The sequence below is a fragment of the Aulonocara stuartgranti genome (assembly GCF_965226115.1).
Source record: "Aulonocara stuartgranti genome assembly, chromosome: 4".
In the NCBI taxonomy this organism is placed as follows: domain Eukaryota; kingdom Metazoa; phylum Chordata; class Actinopteri; order Cichliformes; family Cichlidae; genus Aulonocara; species Aulonocara stuartgranti.
In genome coordinates this window covers 9,068,759-9,094,065 of record NC_138942.1, presented here as the reverse complement: position 1 = coordinate 9,094,065, position 25,307 = coordinate 9,068,759, and the positions used below count along the sequence as shown (strand labels likewise).

General features: G+C 40.2%; 2 protein-coding genes across 3 annotated transcripts; one reads left to right on the top strand and one right to left on the bottom strand.

Moving 5' to 3' along the window:
• Positions 1–357: 357 nt before the first annotated feature.
• Positions 358–2,938, bottom strand: LOC309705423 (uncharacterized protein). Its single transcript, XM_082531243.1, has 4 exons — positions 2,859–2,938; positions 2,457–2,649; positions 2,065–2,173; positions 358–1,062 (listed from the first exon to the last, which is right to left on the bottom strand). The coding sequence occupies exons 3-4, from the start codon at positions 2,166–2,168 to the stop codon at positions 633–635; spliced, it is 534 nt and encodes a 177-aa protein (XP_082387369.1). The 5' UTR covers positions 2,169–2,173; positions 2,457–2,649; positions 2,859–2,938; the 3' UTR covers positions 358–632.
• Positions 1,069–25,095, top strand: LOC309705424 (uncharacterized protein). Of its 2 annotated transcripts, XM_082531245.1 has the most exons (7): positions 1,069–1,279; positions 5,703–5,741; positions 16,699–16,838; positions 22,112–22,200; positions 22,344–22,390; positions 23,512–23,613; positions 24,037–25,095. In XM_082531245.1, exons 4-7 carry the CDS (start codon positions 22,152–22,154, stop codon positions 24,085–24,087), a joined length of 249 nt encoding a protein of 82 aa, XP_082387371.1. In that variant the 5' UTR covers positions 1,069–1,279; positions 5,703–5,741; positions 16,699–16,838; positions 22,112–22,151; the 3' UTR covers positions 24,088–25,095. The 2 variants fall into 2 exon arrangements, with proteins under 2 accessions (XP_082387371.1, XP_082387370.1); XM_082531244.1 differs by lacking the exons at positions 1,069–1,279; positions 5,703–5,741; positions 16,699–16,838 and adding an exon at positions 19,559–19,666.
• The last annotated feature ends 212 nt before the right edge of the window (positions 25,096–25,307 follow it).

The following is a 25,307-nucleotide window of genomic DNA, read 5'->3' as shown; positions in this document are numbered from 1 at the left end:
TTCAAGACTATAATAACAAGACATGAATGTGTTTTGGGACTGTCATTCCTCTTGTATTGTGAAACAGTAAAAAAAGCAGATCAAACAAGTTGGGACAGACATTTCTGGAGCGATACTTTGCTTAGTATCTTGCTGAAACTCTTGCATTCCAAATACCACACAATCAAGCAAGATGGAGAGTCTAACAGCGAAGGAAGAACAATATTGTTTTTGTAGAAATTAAAAAAACATCTTCCATCTGTTGTTGCTCATTAGAATTGGACGGATCCAGATAAGAGATTAAAAAATGATTACAGTTCATCAGTAATAATGAAAGCATATGAATGAAAACATATCCCACTCAAAGTAGCACAAGCATTGGGTCTGAATGCTTTATTACCATAATAAACGAAAATAGAGTATTCTGTGTACATGAGCCCAAGAGCTAAGCTAATGGAGAATCAATGAGGTGGCTGTCAGATATTGATATCTTTCAGCAGACACAAAATACAGATGACAGCAAAATCAGTCTTCCTCTTCTCCTAAATGTTTTTTTTTAGGATGACAAGAGTCGTCAAATCAAATGAAGTTTATTTTTCTGCGACTAGAAAAACAAGAAAACACAGAAAAGCAGAACACCAGTAGACTGCACACTAATGACCCATTTTATCATAGAGCTCCACTTTAACCATGGCTTTTCCAACAGTAGACATTGTGGCCCTCAGGTCAACATATGTTGCCTTGTACTCCAGCCCACAGCCATTTGCCTCAGAGCGGGTGAAGTTGCTGAGATCCTTCCCATCATACATCCGGTCATACAGCTGTTTGTCACAAGCACGGGATTGCTCAAACACACCCATGGCCAGCTGGTTCTTATACAGGTTGTGGTCAAAAGGCACAGAGAACATGATCGCCATGCGCTCGGAGCAAACCCGGCTCTGCATATGGAACAAATCGTAGGTTAGAATGCCGACGGCACCCGTGGCAGTGTTGTCATCCTTGGTGAAGGAGCACACTTCTGTCTTGGTGGTACGAATCGTGGGCTGGGGCGGGTGTTGACAGAAGCCACTTTTCATGTACACCCTACACATTAGAGCAAGAGATAAATCCTTACCGTCACTACTAATCAGTTAACAACTTTTATGTCACACTTCTCGTACTTTTGATGAAAAAACACACTTTTGTAACTTTTGTGGAGATTGTCAATTTACTTTTTGAGTGTTGGGCTTTCCAGGGTGAAACATCTTATGCTGATGGATGGAGTGTGACTGGGAGTACTACTGTGGACTTCTAAGCAACAGTGAGTGTACCTGCATGCGATGTGCAATGAGGCAGTGTGTGTCACTGCATGATGGATAGGTGGATGTTCTCAGCAAAGTAATGTCACACATGAAAACCAGCCATCCAAAATATGGCCTGTCTTCCCACAGCTAGATAAATGTAGAAGGATGGCACAGATTCCAATAGACATGAATTGTTTATATTTATTTTGTTGCTGTGTTTTATTAATTTTTTTCTCCTTTTTGTGGTCGGAGGGGGGGAAATCCATATTACATTGTTGAGAAATACAGTAGGTGGCTATATAAAATTAATATTTTATTAATGTTATAATAGATGGTGCACTGCATTTTGCTTGCAGTGCCATTGAGCCCTCCTTGTGAAATTTAGGTTTATGAATTATTAGAAAGAACACAAGGTGGAGATTGTGGTGACCCCCAAATTATACATGGCTGTTATGCAAAAGAAAATAATAATTACATATATGTAACTTAGTTATGCTTTTTTTTTTTTTTTAATAACAGTGATTCACAAACACTAGGCAGCCAAACCTAATTATGAATTGCAGGACATGTCACTTGTTGTTGCTTTTAAGAGCTTAGAAGCAGCATTTTAGTGAACTTAATGTATAATGTTGTGAAGTTTCCATTGTTCATCACAATGTTTTTCCTGCAATGTCATTCATTGATTTATGTTTTATGAAGTAAACATTCAGCCATTCAGGTCTGGCCCTAAATGCTATCCATTTATTTTCTCAATTAATCAGTTTTACAAGTGTTAAACTGACAAAGACATTTGCAGACTTACTTGGGGTTAATGAGGCAGTAGCTACCGCTGACATTGGTTATTTCTATAGTGCAGTTTCTGTTGGTGGTGAGAGTGGCTGACACAGCCTCAGCTGTTTCTGGCATCTTGACTGCAAGAGAAGCAGGATTGAAAGCTTAGAACAATACCCACTGACAGTTCACCAGCTAGCAGCAACACATTTAATTGCTGAAAAGATTAATTACCTCCAAAAAGCTGGTTTATATCTCTCCTCAAATATAATATTCTCATAAGAATTAACTTAACATGACGTAGGCGTGTTTGAAAACGAGTATACCTTAAGTATACGAGAACAAGAGAAACGTTGTTTTTACAGATGATAACCAAGACAGAAATAAGTTCGAGTCCTATTATAAGTAAGCATAATTAGGTACCTTTTAGAGAAAAATATGTGCGTTGTGCCAGACAGCAGCGTCAACTTCTTTTTCTCAGGTCTTGCAGAGAGCGTCTCCCTTGTGTGATTACACCTCCACAGTGCTTGTGCTAACACAAGCACAGGCGTGTCCATCGTGAAACAAAAGTACCCCATCCACTGTGAGAAATCATATCTCACAAAGAAGCAAGCACCTAATATTACATGATCACAAGATTTAGCAGTAATCTCTACTTTTACTCAGGGGAATAAAAACATTACTGTGCAAATTTTTTACTACATGGTTAGCATCAAATTTCCAATAAGGTTGTTATTATGCAGCATATTTTAGCAAAATCATACAAAATTACTCCTCTGCAGTTTAAAATTTATCTCACATGTTATTTTCTATGTCAATACTTACTAGATTTAGTGAAAAAAATTGTATTTTAGAATTTCTAGTCTTCCCCATCTTTTATGAGTCCATTTCCATCCCCAAAAATGAATTTAGTAAAACTATTCAAAGCTTGTGGAATATTTTCATGTTCTGTCTTGCTTAGGCTGATGCTACAGTCACTGGGGATTACTCAACTGGCTGCTTGTTTTCACAAGTGATGACTCGTGATACATTCCTTTGGGAACCTCCAAACATCATTAGCAGTTTTTACACACTTTTTTAGCTCGTTTCACTAAATTCCCATCCAGACTGTGGAATAGAGGAGGAGTTAATTCCTTCTTTCCAGTACAGTAACTAGCAAAAACACTGCATTATGTAACAACACAACACAATACAGTACAGTGTTATATTTTTCCATAAGTTCACAAGGCACGGGGATCTTCCAGAATAAGTTTGTTTGGCGGTGTGTTCATTACTCCACCAAGCAGCTCGAGTAATATGGCAGCTGTTGTGTTCCATTTATCAGATGCCCGGCCCTTGATTTAAATGCTTCAGCTCCTGTGCTTGAAGTCACCAGATGGCACCAAACATGCATTTGCAAAAATACATTTGCACTACACACACTCTTCAAGTTAATGTTTGCTTTCTGATGATTAGCCAGTGACCGTGGCAGAAAATCGCTGACAAACATTAATATATTTAGCATATCCTTCAATGTCCCATGACAACAGCAGTGAAAAGAAAATAAGAAAGAAACAGTGGTCATATTATATACCTTACAATTCTAAAAATCTAAGAGAATACAATATTAATGAGTTTATATAACCAATCACAGTAACATGTTTGAAGTTTCCACACTGGACACTAGAATAACAAATAAACTCAAATTCATCCAAATTAAAGTAATATATTGTCACATGGCAGATTTATTATTAAATGACCACGATACATGGGAAACACTCTTCTGTGACCTCTCCTCTGCTGCCACCCTCAGGCCAGTCTCAATGTTTTAGATGAAACATTTGATCTTGAGTGTTGTTTTAGGAAGGAGTATGCACTTATTAGGAGTATGCATTTATTGGCCTCTTCATTTGTTACACTTTGTTGTATTTTAGGCATATTTAGTAATAAAATAATGGACATGGTCAGCAACAATACTGGTTTCAGATAGGCTGCGGCATTTAAATAATGCTCACTTGGGACTTAAAATATCCTCCACACTGCTACCACCAGTCTGAATGGCTGTTATAAGGGATAATGGCTTTCATGCGTTTATTCTTATTCTTGTTGTTTGCACAAAACCCTGCCCCTGCCATCCAAATGCTGCAGCAGCGATTGAAACTCATCAGCCTAGATAACTTTTTTCCAATCATCCACTCTCCAAATTTGATGAACTCTTGCAAACTGTACCCTCAGTTTCCCATTCTTAGCTGACAGAAGTGCTGCTGCCCAAAATTAGGTGTGTTGTGCATTCAGAGATAGACTTCGGCTTACCTTGGTTGTAAAGAGTGGTTATTTGTGTGGCATTATCTTCCTATCAGATTAAAAAACAGACTGGCCTTTCTCCTCTGACAAGGCATTTTCACCCAGAGAATTGCTGCTCACTGGATATTTACCCTCTCTTTTTTTGCATCATTCTCTGTAAATCCTAGAAATGATTGAAAATCCCAGTTATAAGTAAATACTTATAAGTAAATATACAGCCCTAAGTACTGTCTCTTTTTAGCTACACTTTTGAGGCTAAAGGCAGAGATCTTTTATCCTGTATTATGACCTATTTTAGATCACATCCAGAGTAGGTCTGTAAAATTTAAACACACCGAGTTATCTTTCGGAGAATGGTTAATAAAAGGCAATTGGAGATGTGACAAAAGGCAGAACATTAGTAGTCGTGAGTTGCTGAGCCTTTGAAAGTCTTGTGATGACAAAGATAAATGCACGCTGAAGACGAAGCCTTATTTGATTATAGCGGCTGCAGTCTCTCAGCCTCACGCCACACATGTTTTTGTCCATCCCTTACGTTCCTTCTTCACTCTGTTTTATGTTGGAAAAGTGACTGTCAGTGGACTGACGCTATTAATCATTTATTTTGGAGGATGATAGATAGCAGCAGAAGCCATCATTATCCAAAAATCTCAGCAGACACTGAACAAATACAGCATTTAATAGGTCCTCCTGAACATTATGTGTCCATCACTGCGCTTGTTTACTCTTCTACCATTCAGCCTTGATTAAAATGTAAAGTGAAATGTTATGTCAGCATGTTGTCACCAGTGAAGTTTTTCTGCTCTGAAAATAGCTGAGCTATGAAACACAATCATGTACAGCGGTAAAGGTTGCGCCACAATCAACACCTTGTTGAAATTATATAGCTTAGTAGTACAGTAGCTACACCTCTACAATCAGCAACAACTGCAGTGGGAAGCTGGAAGAGTAAAATAGGAATAGGTCAGCCACACAAACAATATCACAATATTTATGGACTCAAATAAAGCGGGGATCATAACAAAAAGTGACTTTCAGTTTTTTATGTGATTTTAATGGGTGCCAAGCTAAGCCAACAGAAAACCACTGATGAAAGTGTTGAACACTGGAATAAAGAAAATGCATTAGAATAAAATAAAATACACAATTAAAAAATAACAACACAAAAAAGCATCAGATGACATCATGAATTGTTAAAAACTTTGGTTGGCGAACTGTTAGAGTTCTAATTCAGCTCAATTTAACTTTTTTTTATATAGCGCCAAATCAAACCAAATCACAACAGTTGCCTCAGGGTGGTTTATGTTGTAAGGTAAATACCTTATAATAATGATATTTGAGTATTGTGGCACTAATTATACCACTTTTGCTTCCTTTTTGTACCAGTGTACAATGCAGTATTTGGAAAACGTCAAGTAAACTGAGGTAAGTACAAAGTCTATTCAAAAGCATCAGTTCCTGTCGCATAACTGCTCCATTTTGTACTTATTTAGTGTTTATGAGGCAAACTGAGTGAAGTGCATGGCACAAAGGAGGCAACAAGCTGCAACAATTTCCTGTTCCCCAGCCCTCTATTTGGGTCAAAAGTGCAACAATCTGTGTGCCAGAGATGACAAGAACATTTCAACTGCAATGTAAATGTAATCATTTTAGACCTCCGTATGACTAAATCAAACAAAGACTGACTCGTGTCTTTTGACAGCAGGGGTACATTCAAGCTGAAAATGGTGTACAAGTTTTGCTGTAATTTCCATGTTTATATGTTTTTTCTCAAAATGCTCTGCATCTGTGTACAACATGTTTGGATCATAACTAGAAAACAAAGCTGTAGCTGCTGCGATATCACACATTGGGTTTTACTCTTAATTCTGAAGCTCAGTGCTGGGATTTTGGCCACTGTCCTGTTAAGTTTGTTTGAGCCGGAAGTTACCATGTCAAGTGCTGCTTGTTTTCTGCATCTTTTCACTTATTTTCTCTCCCTTTTTGTTTACTATTGCCATATTACACGTGGACTTGTAAATAATAAAAGATATAGATAAATAAATAAAGACAAGAAAATTGAATTAAAATAAAAATACAAACAAGAGGAGCCTATAGAGAGACTATATAGCTCATCTTGGAAAATTGAATTTGTTTGGCACAACAGTCCATTCAGATGCTGATTCTGACTGCAAGACTTACCAGATATGACATTTAAAAGAAGATGAAGAAGATGTTGCTGTGTCTGCATGAGAGGGTGGCGTTCTAACTTATCAGCTTGTTAGCAAGTTGCCTCATAAGCTGTAAAGGTACATTGTTTAGACGCACATATCTGCTGACTGATGATGCAACAACATAAAACTCTTGGACGGGCACAGAGAAAGCAAAGCTCTTTGCCACATAGGCCAGCCAAAACAGTTACACTCATACCTCCAGCATCCAGAAATAGATGATTTATTTTGCATTAGAACTGTTAAGTTTTTAATTTTTTTAATTATTATTTTTTAATTAGTAATTTCAATTTACAAGTCTATGTGGATTGAGCAAAAGGCAACCTCTGAGGCTAAAAAAATTAAGGCTCCATGGACTAGCAGAAGTGCAGATCCTCTAATGGCCACTTGAGGATTCAAAAGGGAGTTAATTCCAGAAGAAGCACATGTTACAATGCCTAATTTTACAGTATTAAAATACATATTAACAGCATGGTAGGAAAAATGGTTTACAAAAAAAGTGATGCTTGATAGTTTCCCTCTTGATCATAATTATGTTTAGTGTGATGTTAATTTTTATTTTATAACTCATCAACTTGGAGGTGCGTTAGCAGTGTGACCTCATTAATTGACAGGTGTCCTGACACAGGCAGCTGGAGTCCATCAGCGTCTGCTAGTAGTCATCTGTGCTACTCTGAGCCATTACACTGATGCTCTTCACCGTGTGTGCTGTTGGCGCCTTTTGGGAGATGTTTAATGGATTAGCTGACTAATGTTACAACTTCCTGTGTGATATAGACCAAGAAATTTGTACTCCACTTTTGATGAATTAAAATCTAGTGTTTTATTAGTCAGTTACTTAGCAAATGATGATGATATGACTTTATGAATACAGGTTGCTAACCACGCTCGCTAGCATTAGGTGATAAATTAGCACATCACCCTTCATCCATATATGGTAACAAACATGCAGTATCCTAACACAGTGATACATTGGCATATTGATGTCACAGTAGCTAATTCCATAGGGTTCATTTGCTTTTGTAGCCAACCTTAAATGGCCAATTAAGTAACTGAAGTTCTTGGCACTTCCCCATTGATGTTTTTTTTGTTTGTTTGTTTAGTTTTTTTTTCTCAGCTCAAGCAAATGGTCCTTGGTTAAATTAAGTTTTGACTCAATCATAGTTTTGTCAGAAGTGTTAAGCAGTCAGCAGCAACAATACAGTCAGTATATGCAAGATGCAATATAGACAAAAAAATCAGTTGCCATAGGTTCAAGGATTTTGTAACATAATCCTCAGGGATGAACATCACCCAGGTGATGGACATCTGACGTCTGCCAACCGAGACAGGAACTCAGCCGGGTGGTATGTGCGGACTAGCCAGTCTAAAACAAGATGAGAATTTAGTATACAGTAAAATGAATGCACAGGGGCAGGGATGTGGTTGAACAACTGTTTCTATGACAACATCAATATATCATTAATAAAAAAACATTGTGAATGTAATATTCTGTGTACAGATGTGAAACTTCCACAGGCTTCCTAATGTATTATGTGATATTAGTCTTCTGATCAGGTGCAATTGCCAGAAATTTTCATGACTGATTAGAACAATGAGGAAACCCTCAAAATTAGCAGAAGGACAGACTTCTTCAGTCACCTGTGTCAGGAGAGTCTAATAAGTAAAGTAAAGTAAAGTAAATGCCAAAAACTGTGTGTTTTATGTCCATTTTCAGACTCAAAGCTACGACTTGCTTGATGTCTGGTTTTGTCCTGACCTCTTCCCAGAATCACTCTTCCACTTCCAAATGTGATATCAACATTATTGAGTTCTGGGATGCAGAATTGGCCACTTAGGATGTGTGAAAACAAAAATCATTGTAAATTGCTCCTCTGCTGCTGGGACTGGCAGGTGTGCCAGACCGATTTTAGATTTGTGTGACTGTAGATTTGAGCATCGGTGTAAAACTGCAACATGCAAGGGTGCTTACATTCTTGCTCTTTGATCATTGAGAAACAAAGCATTGTCCACGATTTATTGTTATCATTCATCATATAGAAGATTTAAATGTTTTATGTAGTAATTGAAAAGTAACAAAATAAGACCAGTTTTGCTTCAGTTAAACACTAATGTCTTATGAGTTATGAGCATATTCACATTCCATCCCCTTATTCAGCACAGCCTATACTTTGCAGCTCTAATGATGTGTAACATTAGTGACATTTCTCCCTCTTCAGGGAACAATTTGGTTCTGTCTTAATCTCTTTATGTCTGCTGTTATAACTGATGATAACTGTTTGCTTGATGAAGTGCTTATTGCCACTTTAAGGACCACTCACTTTATAAAACAGTGTCCACCCTAAGCTACCACATGTATAAAAAAGTGTTTTCCTCTTTAATGAATCACTTTCAGCCCACGGGCTGTCACTTTTTTTTGCTCCTCACATTTCTTATATTTATGTATCACTTTAAGTGCACTAATATGAAACCACATCACTGTCTGCAATGTAAGAGAGCAAATTAATATACTGTTCAAATACATATACATATACTTCTTATATCTTCTACTGATATGTAATTATTTCTCATGAATTTGCATAACGTTATCTTTTTGAAGACACAAACCGGAGAGGACATTAAAGATTTTTTGAGAGCTCAAACTCTGATTCTACAAATCTATGTAAACATACAGCACCAGATGGGACCAAATGAAAAGGGCAAATCACCGCAGTGTTTATTTTGGGGAAATGCTGCATTAAATCATAGTGTTGTTCCAGGTCTGAGGCAAACTGTCACAGTCTGGCGAGGGCAGACTAAACTGGGAAATCTAAACAAACAATAAGAAAAACCTAGACAAGAAACTTGGAAGCATGGCATAGGAAACCGAAACCGACCAAAACCAGAGCAAAAGTCCAACAAAAAGGGTGCAAAGAGCCCATGAAAGGCACTAACGCTCCGGAGACAGTTCTCAAAACTTTCTGAGGGCCGACCTGGAGGGTGACGGCACAAAAGTCCAGAGTTAATTAGTTCAGGGGGCCGTCCTGGAGGTCGATAGCATAAAAGTTCATAGTTCAAAGGTTCAGGGGGCCGGCCACAAGTCCAATGGTGGTGACGGAGCAAATCAGGGGGCCGACCATGTGGAAGGTGGCAGTGGCGAAGCAGGTATGGCTGGCCACACTCGGGCGGTTCGGCTGGTGGCCGGCGGCGACGAGGACGAGACCTGTCGGGTGGCTTGGCTGGCGGCCGGCGGCGACGAGGACGAGACCTGTCGGGTGGCTTGGCTGGCGGCCGGCGGCGACGAGGACGAGACCTGTCGGGTGGCTTGGCTGGCAGCCGGCGGCGACGAGGACGAGACCTGTCGGGTGGCTTGGCTGGCGGCCGGCGGCGACGAGGACGAGACCTGTCGGGTGGCTTGGCTGGCGGCCGGCGGCGACGTGGACGAGACCTGTCGGGTGGCTTGGCTGGCGGCCGGCGGCGACGTGGACGAGACCTGTCGGGTGGCTTGGCTGAACCTCCAGCTGGCGCTGCAGAATCAGGCGAGGCAGGGCTGGCAGAAGCAGTGGCATGGGCCGGACCAGACGAGGCTGAAGACCCCGAGGCTGGAACAGGCGAGGATGAAGACTCTGATGAAGCCGGACCAGGCGAGGATGAAGACTCTGATGAAGCCGGACCAGGCGAGGACGAAGACTCTGATGAAGCCGGACCAGGCGAAACACAGGCCGAAGCCGGACCAGGCGAACCAGAAGCAGAAGCCGAGGCTGGACCAGGTGACAGCGAAGCAGGAGCAGGACCAGGCGAGGCAGAGGCCGGACCAGGTGACGGCGAAGCAGGAGCAGGACCAGGCGAGGCAGCAGCAGAGGCCGGAACAGGCGAGGCAGCAGCAGAGGCCGGAACAGGCGAGGGCGAAGCAGGAGCAGGACCAGGCGAGGCAGCAGCAGAGGCCGGAACAGGCGAGGCAGCAGCAGAGGCCGGACCAGGCGTAGCAGAGGCAGAGGCCGGACCAAGCGTAGCAGAGGCAGAGGCCGGACCAAGCGTAGCAGAGGCAGAACCAGGTGACAATGAGGCAGCCACAGCTGGTGGCTGGACGGGCTCCTCGGGCCCCCCAGCTGACGTGGCAGGAGGCTGTGTAAGTTGCAGCAACACACAGTCTATAGTGGGTGAAATGAGTTTGTATGAGTTCTCAGACTGAGGTGTGGCAGAACCAGGTGAGGCGTCGTCCTCAGGTTGAGGCGCAGAAGCAGCAAGCGGTAGCGCGGCAGGTGGTGGTCCTGCAGGCGGCGGCACGGGAGCCGCAGGTGGTGGCGCTGCAGGTGGCGATACGGCAGCTGCAAGTGATGAAGCAGAAGGTGGCCGGACGGGCTCCTCGGGCCCTCCAGCTGGCGTGGCGTGAGGCTGGACGGGCTCCTCGGGCCCTCCAGCTGGCGTGGCGTGAGGCTGGACGGGCTCCTCGGGCCCTCCAGCAGACGAAGCGTGAGGCTGGCTGGGTTCTCCTGAACCTCCAGCAGACGAAGCGTGAGGCTGGCTGGGTTCTCCTGAACCTCCAGCAGACGAAGCATGAAGCTGGCTGGGTTCTCCTGAACCTCCAGCAGACGAAGCATGAGGCTGGACGGGCTCCCCGGGCCCTCCGGCTGACACTGAAATTGGCTGCACCAGCTGTACCTCCGTCTCCGGCTCCAAACCGGCCTGGATAGCAGTCCCACAACAGCTTAGCTGAGCCTGTTGGCTAGCATTTCCTGTACAAACAGTCTCTTCACAGCCGGGCTCATGACCCGGAAAGGCAGTGTCCGTTCCAATAATCTCCGGAGAAGAAACATGAGGAGCCAAGATATAGTCACTCACTTGTGTTCGTGGTGTGGAGCGTCGATGGTGCGCACGCCGCTTTTTCTTGAAAGTGGAAGACGGCGGTGCAATAGGCGGAAGTCCCTGGTAACTCCGAGGTCCCCCGAGAGCCAGTCGAGAACCCCGGAAAGAGGGCTCGTGCTCCGGAATGAGCCATGGCTTCCACCGGAGCTCCTCCTCCAATAGAGTGCAGTATATCGACTGACGCTCGTCGTAGTCCAAATCTATGGCGTCCAGTGCTTCCTCGCACTGGACCGTGGCAAGAGTATGGCGAGACTGTGATGAGGGCGTGGAAACTGGTGAGCTGAGAGGTGGTGACGCTGCGGCGAATCTCAGCGAACCGACACGAACACACTCAGGTTCCGGAGGCAGCAATGAAGACGACTGATCGTGGGGTTGTTGTGACTGGTGGGTGCTGGAAGCCATTTCCTGACTCGACAGTTCCTGGGCCTGCAGCATCTCTTTTACCCTTGTAAAAGCATCCACTATAGCAGGTGAGCCCGGGAGCTGAAGGAGGCGGGGATCCCTCTCCATAATAGCTTCCGCAACGTTGACCATCACAAGCTTGCTCTTCAACTCGGGCGCTGTAAGGACGCAGTCAAGGATCGCTTGGATGCGAGCCATCTCCTCCAGACACTCGGTGAGAGCTGAATCTGCTGGGTCCATGACTGGTCAGGTCGTTCTGTCACAGTCTGGCGAGGGCAGACTAAACTGGGAAATCTAAACAAACAATAAGAAAAACCTAGACAAGAAACTTGGAAGCATGGCATAGGAAACATGGCGTGGACAACAGACGACCTGACAATCACACACTGAAAACAGAGGACTTAAATACACAGGAGGTGATTAGGGGAAGTGGCAACACCTGGGGAAACAGCTGGCACACATGAACATAATGACGTCACAGTGGGAGAGTAAAACTGAACACGATGAACACAGAAACGCCAGACCTCTTCACAATAAAACAGGAAACAGAGTGAGATATAGACATGACAACCTGAACTTGACAACATAAGCCACAGACATGAAATACATGAAAAGCAGGGGAGACTTAACATGGTGGAAGCACGAGGGGGAAATAATAACTAGAAACACTTAAGCATGATAACAAATGAACTTAGGAACCTGAAGGGCTTACATAAACTAAAACATCAAAAATGAACTAAAACTCAAAACACTGGGTCATAAGACCCAGGATCGTGACACAAACATAACATACTCAGTCACCATTAAATTTTGTAATATTGTGTGATCCGGATATTTATCAGTAATAGTTAAAATACACTTTACTTTTAGTGCCTCTGTTATCATTGATAGGGAGTGGATTATCATTTGAAGGATGTAACCACCCTCATCCAGAAGCTATCAAGACATCTTAAGCGGTTATAAAAGATAATAATTTCTATAACTATTACTGCTGTTGACAAGTTCATTAATAAATGCTTAGTATCCGCTTCGAGGTGTCATGGTATCCATGGATTTTTGATATCCATTTAAACATCAATATTGTGTAAATTAGGCATATATGAGAATATGACCATCAATAACTGTGTAATTGTTCTTTTTTGTATTGTTTTGCACATGTATATTTACAGACTCTCTCAGCATCTCTATGTCTTTGCATTTGGAGTTGCCAAACAGACAATACAGAGGAATTTAAAGATGGTTTAACCTGAAGTCTCCGTATTTCTTTATGTTTTGTAAGATATAGCATTATATCTTACATTATATAGCATCAATCGGAGAGATTAACATACAGGGTAAGGGATACAGCCTTGGTATATATACCCCTGCACTATACAGGTTGAGTTATAGGAGATTTCCTTTTTTGGCATTTTGTAAGTAAAGTCATATGGTACTATACAATTATTTTGTTGTTGGTGTTAACCTGATATCATTTCTGCTGTCACCTATTTGTCATCTGGCTAATCAGGCTAAAGCTGTGTGATTAAACTGGGTCAGAATCCATGAAATCGTTTTTCTGCGGGTTATTCATCTTGTACACTATTTTGAAGCAGTCAGATTTTTAAACAGTCGTCAACAAAAGATTTGTATTTAGTGCTTTGTTTCATGTAGGAGCAGAATTAAATGTTGTAAGGTCATACATTTATTGTGTCGACAACACACGGTGATAGTTTAACGTTCATTTTGAGATCAAACATTTTTGTTGTAGAGGCTGCCTAAAATTAAAAAAAGAAGGGAAAAAAGCAATCTTTTGTAAGATTCTCATGACATTCAAAACAAGGAAACAGAAACATCAAATTATTTGTCCTTGTTTTTCTGTGCAAATATTTTGTACCAGCAGGCAATCTGATGAAGAAACATTTATAAAAATCAGAATACTTTTCAGTCATTTCCCAATTTCCATAATTCAAAAGAGGAAGGCTGAGACCTTTGTGATGTAAAACATGCGCACTTTCTCAAAGGAAACTTCAGACAATCAGTTAAGCTACAGATTCAATCGCTGAATATAAATGCCCCCGTTTTATATATCATGTCATTCACTGCATAAACTCTTACAATTTCATCCGTTTTGAGAATGGGAGATTCTGATTAATCCCTTCAGTCATCAAAATGGTCTTCAAAGGTAAAGGTTCTCAAACGTGAGGTAATGGCTTGAGGGGAACTGGAGGGGGATTATGCAAACTTCACAGTGATTAATTTTGGCCTGAGACGTATCTGCACTGATGGTAGCCGGGAGAAGAGCATATTGATTGATTGCTGCAGGGGGCGCGAGGTTCTGCACATTTACTTTTTGATGAATAGGCTGTCAGGGCCACGAACAACCAAATATGGCCCTGTAAATGAATGTTTAAGTGATTATGGTATAAGTGTAAATATTACACATCCATTAAGGAGGATTACATTTGGTGCCACTTTGAGAGAGGGGAGGAAATAAAAGGGACAGGCCCACAGAACATCCCACAGCAGAGTAGTTGCATGAGGAAATGTGGTTTTAATCTGCATGTATAATGTTTTAGAATTCTAAATAGGAAAGACCTTGACATTAATCTGTATGTGTGTTAGCGTTTGTGCATGCATGAGAGTAAGTACGCATGTTTATGTAGGCTGGTGTGTGTTTTCAAGAGGGCAAGACTGAAGATCAGGGCTTTAAGTTGACAGAGCATGCCAGTGCATCAACCCGCGCAAATTACCACGCGATAAAACACATCCAGGGTGTTGCACAGGAGGTGAGAGTGGGAATAAATGCCAGCTTCAAAGATGATTTGCGCTCAGCGCGGATTAATTCCCCCACCTAAGAAAAATCAATAGCACTGTGTGGAATAGGAATACATTTGTGTCACCTTTTGGGGACAAGGAAGTGAAAACACAGCTCAGAAGCAGGTTTAGACAATATACATCAAAATGACTAAAACCCAGGCAAGAACTAAACTGGTTCTGGGGAGCTGCCAGTAATTAAGAGCTTCATTTCTCTGTATCTCACTTTCCATCCGAAAGCTCCGTGCAAATTTAATGCATTTACCAAAATAGCACTTGACTAATCTTAAACGTTTGAAACTCCAGCATTTGATCACTCAAAATATGTAAATATATTCACCATATTCATCATTCATTGTTCAAAAAACCTCTTTCCATCTCATTTTGGCATTCAAATCTCTACATTTGACCCATGTATCAATTGTCTTCTTGGAAATTAAACATTTGGCTTGATTTAGTTTTAGCTGGAGAGCATGCTTTATGTACTTACCCATGAATAGATTTCAATACTGATAGACATACACACAGAAACATACACCATGAACAACACAAACAGATACTCATTTCAATCACAAACCACTCAGAGAAGCCCCCCCCCCCCCACAAAAAGCACATCAAAAGACAAAAGTGAAAACAAATGTGTTTTCCTTACTGAGCATTCTGCTACATTCCTTCTACTTAACAAACATGAATACTAAATGCTGTTGCTGTTTCTGAAAAGAAGTAAACCACCTTGACCTTCACCCTGTGCACTCATATTATCTTTCAAAGACATTTTGGAAAAACATCTGCATCACAAATGCATGCCATATTGTAAAGTTTGCCATCCATTTCCATATCCTCAGGCAGAGTGTCCTCATCCTTGCATTGACTAAATGATAAACACCAGGGCCTCTGTTTGCCACTGATCTTCTGAAGAAAAGACAGACAGGAGATCAATAAGCTCCCCATCCTCTATCCCATCTGTAGGTATTGGCTTTTCTTCAGTAACCCCCCTCCCTACCCACCTCCATTCGCCCCTAAACCCTACTATTTCCCCAAATTGTGGCTCTGCCACTGCATCTACAAGCTGTGCCCATGCAGTATCTCTGACAGCTTGAGCCTTTCCCTTTCACTCATATGCCCACAACTCTGTGCCGTCCTTCCTGCCACCCCCACCTTCCTCTGTTCCATCCTGCTTTATAAGAAATATAATCCTATTGATCCAAAACCCGATGGGAAGCGTTGATCTGTAAACAGACGAGTGCTCAATAAGAGCTGTCCAGTTCTCTAGAGGAGACGGAGGGATGGTGGGTGTTAGGGTGGGTAGGTGGTGTTATAGGTGCAGCTGGTACTGGAGAGGTGTGCTTGTGAGAAGGGCTGCTGTGAGAGAAGAGCGGGTGGTGGTGGTGGGTCTCAGTATCTGTGTGTCTTGGCATCATTTATCAGTTTTATTGCTTTCTTGTCTTGTTGCTGGCTGCCATCGCCCCTCACCTGGCCCTCCTGCTCCTGGTAAACCTCGCTCTCATCCCCGCTGCTGCCTCACTTCGATCTCACTATGTTCAACCCAAGCAATTAAAAGTCCGCAGCTCAGGGTGAACAGATGAAAGGTGTGACATTTTGCTTTTGACTGACGATGAATTCAGAGTGACAGGCTGGACAGATGCATCCAGGCACAGATATGGATTTATTTTTTTTCCCCTTGTATTCCCACACTCTGCCCACAACCCCTCCTCTGAATTCTCCTCCCAATTCCCAGCTGTCTTATTTTGCCTCTTCCTGAGGTGATAGGACCTAGCTGTAAGAGAATGTGTCCAGTACCCTACCTTATCCTAAATCATTACTTGACAATTTAAAAGGGCAAAAAGCAATGGATGGCTTTTCCTCAGTGTTTCCATGGTTATTTCTCTTAACCCTTTCCCTTTTGTGGCTTTGATAAAGCGAGTGGGTCTAACTCTACTACACTGTTTCTGTGCCAAGGTCATTTGTCACTGAGAGACTGAAGCATTGACTCCCTATTTAAATGAAGAATTTTTTAATAGTTGTAATTGTTTAAGGTACAAAATTAATACTGTTTTTGGCCAAATTTTAATATTTGAATCAGATGTGTCATTTTAATACTATAAGATCTCTCTCTATATATTTACTCCTAGGACTGCAGTCTTCTGGACAGAGATCTCAGATGTCGTTTCTGGGACCTGCAGACAGAACAGACGCTTGACATCCTGGAGAGATTGTATCTTTTGGCTGGCTTGGGGTTTGCCTAAATGCCCCCTGTGTAGTGTTCACAGTGGTACAGTAAACATTATTTTGATGATTAATCAGTTTGTCATTTATTAACATTAAATGAGCTGATCAGCATCACCGCATTATTGGACATTAGTGCTAGGGACACAAACTGGTGGAATAAACCATAAAGTTAAAGGGTGTCATTGGTATAGACACCCTGAACTCTTCTTACAGAGCGTGTACACATCAGGATAAGGATGACCAGAGCCAATCCAAATTAAGATTTAAGAACTTGTAATCTCTGTGTACAATTGCACAAAGTTCTGTTTAAAAACACTGCCGCCACATTGAAGCTCAGACTGTCAGAAGAGGGGTTTTGTTGTCAGGTATATCCACACATCTGCATGTTCTGGCTGTAAGCAATCCTTTTTTATTATAAGTTAGCAATTTTAGCATTCAGTCTAACTCTTCCTGCTTTGGCTTGCTTCCCAAAATGTCACAAATACTGCAAACATGCTGCATACACAGAGATCGGCAGGTCTTGTTTTGCTCTAAAATGGGGTCAGCAGGAGTCCAAGGCACGTGCTGTGCACACAGGAAAAGTTGTTATTTCCAGTTTGACCTGTGACCCATCCAACGATGGACAGGATTAAGCTTTTAGATTTGCAATTAAGAAGAGATGAAAACAATTTCTTTTGGTATAAATATGACATGGACCCACAGGGCCATGCTTAGGTGCATTGCAGAAGGAAAGGTCATTTATTTCTGTTTTAAAAACGGAAATAAATGACATGTGGTATTAAATACATCAAAACCAGTTATGAGTCAGAACAACTCATTCATCAGTGTCCCCAGTTAGCAATAATCATGTGGTTCTCTAGCTCCAATTGTATTTTACTATATTGCCCCAGCTTATAATGGTAACAGAAATACATTTCCATATGGTCAGAGAATAACAGAATTTTAACAGATTTTTTTTCATAGAGACTAAAAATATAATAGTTCAGTCCAAGAACTCCTGGCAAGTAGCAAACCAGACTTGCATTATGAGAAAAGACAGCAACAACAAAAAATAATTGCATGTTGGAGGTTTATTAGCCATGTGTTTGTGTTTGTTTTGAAACGACTAGACTTTGGTGAATTCTGTATGATTTCCAGAAAAGATTATCACATATAAAAGCATAAGCCAAAAAATTTATAAGCAGATTTTCCTCAAATCTGAGCTAAAATTGGATATTTTATTATTACGTTTGGTGGGCCAGCTGTAACCTGCCTTTATTGTATTGCTGTTTTTTCTATTTCTTCTACTGCAATTGAGAATATTATTGAGAATATTGTTTTTCTGTACAAAATCTGATGTTTTTTGTGCAGTGTTCTCTTTTGTGATAATTTAGCACTGGTTGTCCTTTGCTATGTGTGTGTTTGTGTGTGTGTATAAATATTTATTCATTTATTTTCATTTTTACTTTAAATTACACAATTACTTCTACCATGATTTTGAACAGACATTTTCTGTTGTTTCACAAATGGTGAATGTAAATCTCTTACACATTGTAACTACTGTAACAAGTTTTAAAATAATACCAATTTAAATGAAAAAACAAAAAACCAAGTGCTTAATCTTAGCCACCAAGAACATGCAATTGCCAGGCACACCGCAGTCTCAAATTTGCTAGCAGACAGATGGCTGGGATATCAAAAATTATAGTCCTGAAATGTCATAAATAGCTTGGTATGTGGTCGAATTAAATGTGTGTTGTTGTAGTATTTTAAACCTTCCATCAACAGGCTGCTCAGGCAATGGCTGAGTTTATTTTGTCTTGTGTGCATTTCTTCTTGAAATAGTCGGGATAACACCATTGCATCATGGTGAGTGAAGTGAAAAAGCTGCATAGCGGGAAAATGCTTGTGCCTGAGAAACAGCCATAAAACAAGCTATTTGAATTAGGACCAGAAGTAAACTGGCTGGGCTCCCAGATGATGAGGAACTTCTTATTTGTAGTTCCATCTCATTAACTGCCAATATCTATCTCAGATTCTGCAGTTACCTATACGATCAGATGTCTTTCATTTAGTATTGCTGCAACAAAATCTAAGCATACTGCTTACCAAATAGAGAGAGGCTGCTGCAGTTATTAGTGAGTGATAGATATTGACAAGCAAATTCAAACCAAATGTTGTTGCTGAGCATTGATATGACTGTTACGCTGGGATTAGAAAAAAATTGCAATGTGCCAACATAAGTTTTTACAAAGCACTAGAATTAGTTTATAATTTTAAAAAATATTTCTCTTATTAATAAAAATATTTTTGTAATTGTAATTCTTACAACTAAGTTAAGATTTTATTATGAACTAATATCTTGGAAAAAGAGAAAAAAGGGACAGCAAAATCCAAATGTGGCCTACAAAACTTTTGGTGCAAGGAAGATAAATTAAGTGCAAGATAGATATGTCTAGAAGTTGCACAGATCTTTATCCTTTATTCACAGCTTGTGCTTGTGTTGTAGAACAAAGGTGTTCAAAGAACATGATGAGATCCCTCAGAGGTAACCTCTACAGTGGTGCTTGAGGCTAGAGAATAAACATGGAGTGCCTTTTTACTCACTTACCTTTTGATTTCTTTGATTGTTTTTAGTCTCCACTAAACCTCCCTACAGGCTTCTGAGCTTTAACTGAAGGACTGGAGGCTTTACTTAATTGTTTTGTTCACTTCAGAAAAATCATTAAGTGTTTGTGTGTGTGAGAGAAAAAGAGAGGGAGAGAGAGAGAGAGAGACAGCAGAAGGGACCTCGGGAGTAGGAGATTGATCCATAGACATCCAGTAGAACTCCCAGGCTGTTTTGGCACCTGTGCAGATGGCAGACCTTAAAATATCAGTTTCATCACAGAGGTGAGAGCCTGAGAAAGTGAAACACCAGGCTTCATAATAAAACTCACACCAACATGTTGTCTAGGGAAAGCGAGAACAATGTGCAATGAGTGTTTAGATGTTTAAATCTTTAAATGTGCAGTTTCCATTATTCCAACTGTACTGTTTATCTCTTACTCTCTCACACTATATATACACACACACACACACACACACACACACACACACACACACACACGTGTATATACATATACATACATATATATATATTAGGGGTGCAACGATACACAAAATTCACGGTTCGGTTCGGTTCGATACTTTGATGTCATGGTTCGATATTTTTTCGATACAAAAAAAATGTTCATGCCTTTTTAATTTGTCATTTATTAAAATTATAAATATATATTTTAACTCAAAAGTACAGTTTTTAAATTTAACCCTAACCCTTGTGCGTGTTTTTTATTTTGACAGCAAATGCGCACCTGCGGACCACTTATGTGCAGCCCTGGTTATTTAGCTCGTCATATTGCAGCCACAGAAATTATTTTGTCCATGAAACCATAAAGCTGCACTTTCTTTTTGCCTTATAGTTTGGAAAAGAGAGTTTATTACAGAGAAATGTCTCTTTCCAAAATAAAAGCTATACTATCCGCTTCTTCTGGGCTATATTCTCAGCAGCATATTAAACATATAAGGAGAATCATGTGCTAACAGCTGTCTAAATGACTCGGCTAAAGTTAGTAGCATGCTTGCTTGTTTTTTTTCTGCTTCCACTTGTCTTTGCACTAGGATGATGTCGGCGTAAATGTGCAGTCATATTCGTTGTGTTCCCACTAGTGCTTTCAGGTTAATCTCGTTGAAATGACCTTAACGCCACAACACAGCAAATCTCCGTTAACGAGCTACCGCCGTTCGCCCCGTGCATGGGGCTAGACGGCCAACACGTTAACGAGCTAACTGCGCTAACACACTAGTTCCCACCCATGTAATTGAGCATTGCATGGCACATCCAACATACTGTTTTACTTTAGTGCATGACTCGCTTACCTTCAGGGTCATACGTCACATGAAAACCAAAATAATTCCAAACGCCAGATCTGAATGAGGGTGGGGGAAGGTCCATGTTGCAAGGAGAGCTTAACTTCTGTCTCGCTAGCTTGCCCTGCGCTCTTCCTTCTGACGATGCTGTCTGTGTTGAGCGCTCAGTGAATCTGCGTTCGACTACTCTGCCTAGGCTGCACTGTCGAGCCTAGGCGGAGTAGTCGAACGCAGATCCACTGAGCGCTCAACACAGACAGCATCGTCAGAAGGAAAGTTGATAAAATAAATTAAAAATTTTATATTGTTCGATACATATGCGTACCGAACCGAAAGCACTGTATCGAACGGTTCAATATCGATACGAATATCGTTGCACCCCTAATATATATATACACACATACATATATATATATATATATATATATATATATATATATATATACATACACACACACACACACACACACACACACACACACACACATATATATATATATATATATATATATGTGTGTGTGTGTGTGTGTGTGTGTGTGTGTGTGTGTATGTATATATATATATATATATATATATATATATATATATATATATATATATATATATATATATATATATATAGTTAAAAGCAATTGTTTTTAAGGACAAATACAGCTACATTAAATATAGTAATGTGTAATTGCACTATTATGACATTATACAAAGTAAAGCTAATAATTCATTAAGTGCAATTCTTTAAGGGTTCATGTCCATTAAATATGCCACTGTTTTATGTGGAATCATATCTAATCAGTCAATATGTACTTAATAAGACCTGTAAATAACAGTGTAATATAATAACTATGACATTATACTGTATTTAGATTTTCTGTGGGTTTTTTTTTTTTTTTTTACATTAAATACAGAATAAAAGAACAAGAACTTAAAATTGTTCGCATGATAAGGTGGGGCCAGGTTTCACAATGAGCTCACCCGAAACCCTGGCTGATTGGGACCCACACCATTTTCACACCTTGGCTCAGGCAATTAGAGGATCATCAGGAGGTCCTTTTGTCCCTCTTTGGGGGGATACTCCCACTAGGTTTAAATTTGGGACTCCCCACCATTTGACCTTAGAACTGAAGAAGCTTCTCGAATGAGAGGTGAAATGTCTTCAAGCAACTTAAAGAAGTCCAGATGCTTTTCTTTGCAAGCTCCTTTGACAACTTAAAAGCAATTTTAAGCCTGAGTACTTATATTAGAACTGTGTTTTAACATTTGTAATTTCATTTGTGTTACATATGTAAATACCTTTTATTTAACATAAAAACTACATTGGTAGTCTGCACTTGTTGTGATGATAAATTTCCATTTCTTTATGCCATTTTCTTATAACCCAGCTGCTAATATATTACTGTTTTTATGGATTTTTTTCCTTTCCTTTTACAGTGTGGCCCTGACTATACATGCTTTCTGTGCTCATCCTACCATGAAGAAAGACACACTCAAAGCAGTTTTGTTGCAATATTCATGCAAAGGTAGGAAGTGACTTCCATAGTGGAACCATAACAGAAAGATTAATTTTAAAGGACACTTTGATATAAAACTTCAAACTTGCTGTACCTATGCTATACGAACTTTTAAATTCTTATATTGTCTGACCTGTCATGGCTGTGTGCAGGCAGGCAGGGAGGAAGGTCCCAAAATGCAGGACTCACTGAGGCAAAGGTGAACTCAAAATAAACAGCTTTATTGCAGGTTGCAGACTGAACAGAAGACTAACTATACTGGGGGGAAATAAACTAACAGGTAGGCAAACCAGGTAATGGGACACATAGCAGAATCTGAGGGTGAGCAGACGTTAAGATGCGACAGAGAGCAAAGGAAAACACAGGGCTTATATACACTAATCAGGGAATGGGAAACAGGAGGGAGACACAGCTGGATTAGACTAACGAGAAAAGAGAGCAGTAGAGCTGAACACTCTGACATCAGACTGGGACTATCAAAATAAAACAGGAAACACGAAACAAATCACAAAGATGCAGACTTGACACTGAGAGGCAGACTGAAAGAATATAACACATGGAACCCAGTGACGACAGAGACTTAAAGAAGAATTAACTTCAAACTAAACTCATGACCAGAACCAAACTGAAACCTAGAATAATAATAAGCAAAAACAGCACATCTCAAGAATTGGAACATAAATCATAATCTAGAAAAACACCAAAGTATAAGAAACAGAAAATGTTGAGTCAAAATGACCCAGAACCGTGACATGACCTGTGTCTTTTAGTTGTTTTTTTTCCATGATTCCTTTCTTGAGTCTTTCCAGTGTCATACTCTTCTTTTGGTTGTCAAAAGGTGTGTGATCTCTGGGGTTATTGCTATCCAAGAAACAGGGGACCTAACATCCAACTTCCTTTTAATAAGACAGAATACTATAGCAAACTACATCTATATGTGATTATAGTTAATTATGCATAATTGTAATCACATGTAATTGCAGGCAGGTATAAATCTAAACAAAATAATGAGAGAGAAGAGAGAATGTTAAGCACTACCAACTTGTAATAACTCTACCCAATAACTGAAATAACTTTGGTTTTGACAAGTGCTCTATAAAAATGTTACAAAACCACCACAGGAGAAACAGAATAAAACAAAGATTAAACAAAAAGAAAACAACAAACACTGAACAAACACTAATATTAGAGTGAAATTCTAGGGACATCTGTTCATCAGATTAAAACTCAAAACAGAAAAAAGCAAAACTTCTTATAAAAAATATGTTTTAAGGTAAGACTTGAAGTGGCTGAATCTGCCGAACTGTTTTTCTTGGGCAGATCATTCCAGAGCCTCAGGCCTCTGAGTGCAAACGCCCTGTCACCTTTAGTTTTCAGTCAACCCATGGAGCAGACAAAAGACCTGTGCTAGAGGATCTTAAGGTGCGTGCTGGTGCATATGATACAATGAGATCAGATGCAGCTTAAAGCCACAAAGGGTCGTAGAAGTAATGAGTAAAATCTTAAAATCAATTCTAAAACATGAGAAGTATAAAAATGGCAAAAATGAGAATGATATCGCTTCGCTCTGTTTAAAAGTCTGATAACTGATTTATACACAGCCTGCATTGTTCATGAGAAGGACTCATTGTGGGTTCCTGCCTCTGGCTAACACACCTGCGGGAATCAGCCACCTGTTCTAGATGAGCTCATCAGCAGGCCAGTATTTAAGGTGGTGGCTGGGGATGATTCTTTGCTGGATTGTTGAATTATGTTGTTAGTAAAGCCTCAGCTTGCTTGTTTAGTCTGTTTTCCTTGTCTTTTTTCCCTTGTCAATAATCTCATTGTTCTTCCTCTCGTATACAGACCTTCCCTGAATTGGAGTATTTGGAGAAACTGCCTGAGCTGAGTGAGTGAGAAGAGTTGGATTATTTGGACGCTCCTTTCCCTGGATCCCTATTCCCCCCATCACGACCTGTATATGTCACCAGGGTGTTTTTTTTACTGTAAATAAATGAACTTTAACTCTCTAAATCCTGCCATTGAGTCCACTCTGCCTGGTGCTCTTGACATATTCTGCTCAAAATTTACCAGGCAATAAACCAGGCATCAAGATTTGTTTTGGTACAGGTTTAAAAGGACTGACAGCAGAATCTGTTCAGCAGTGAGAGTCGACCCAATGAGAAGATTTTCAGTTTTGCCTGAATTCAGGTGGAGGAAATTATTTGATAACCAGTCTGAAACTTTGCAAAGGCAGCTATTACGAGAATTTAACATACCAGGGTATACGTTAGTCTATATGTCATCAGCATAAAACTGAAAACATGCACTGATCATCTCAAATACAGATTGCTAACTTGCAAATAATTTTTATGGTTCTGTCATTTTAATAGCGAGAGATATCAACCAAAAGGCCATTAAAAATGCTTTATATAAACATTATTAATTTGCATGTCACTGAATGAAATACATATTTTATCCCCAAGCAAAATATTTTTTGTATTTGGTCACCAGGTTTGCACACATCTCAGGAGGGATTCTAGCCCACTCCTCTTCACAGAAACTCTCAATCCTTTAGGGTTCTTGGCTGCTGCTTGGTTACTCAATGATTCAGCTCCTTCTACAGATTTTCTATAGGATTGGGGTCTGGAGACAGGGTAAGCCTCTTCATATATGTCTTCTTTTAAGACATCAGCAATTAGACCATAATAAGGTTCATTTTACACACTACTTTTTCATTAACTTAACCGTTGTAATGACGTGGTCAGTGGTCAGTGTTGTCTTTAGGTGAGTGGCAGGCATGAATGGTCACTTGCTGTAATAGCAAGTTGGTCTGTAGTGGGTGGTTCTTGTAGTCTTGTTGGGTAAAGATTGATACTGAAACGTCTGAAGACAAGACCCATATGTAGTTTATAGTAGTAACACAGACTGACATGACATTGAAAAATAAGTGAGACAAGAAAAATAAAAACGTAAACTGTTCACTTGTCATTGATTTTAATGCCTCAAAAATTGATTGTCATTATCTCAAATTACTGTTGTTAGTTTTGATTTCTTCTTAGTTGTTGTTGTTGTTGTTGTTTTATTTATTTGCACGGCCATGATATCAAGTAAAAGTAAAAGTACCCATGACAGAA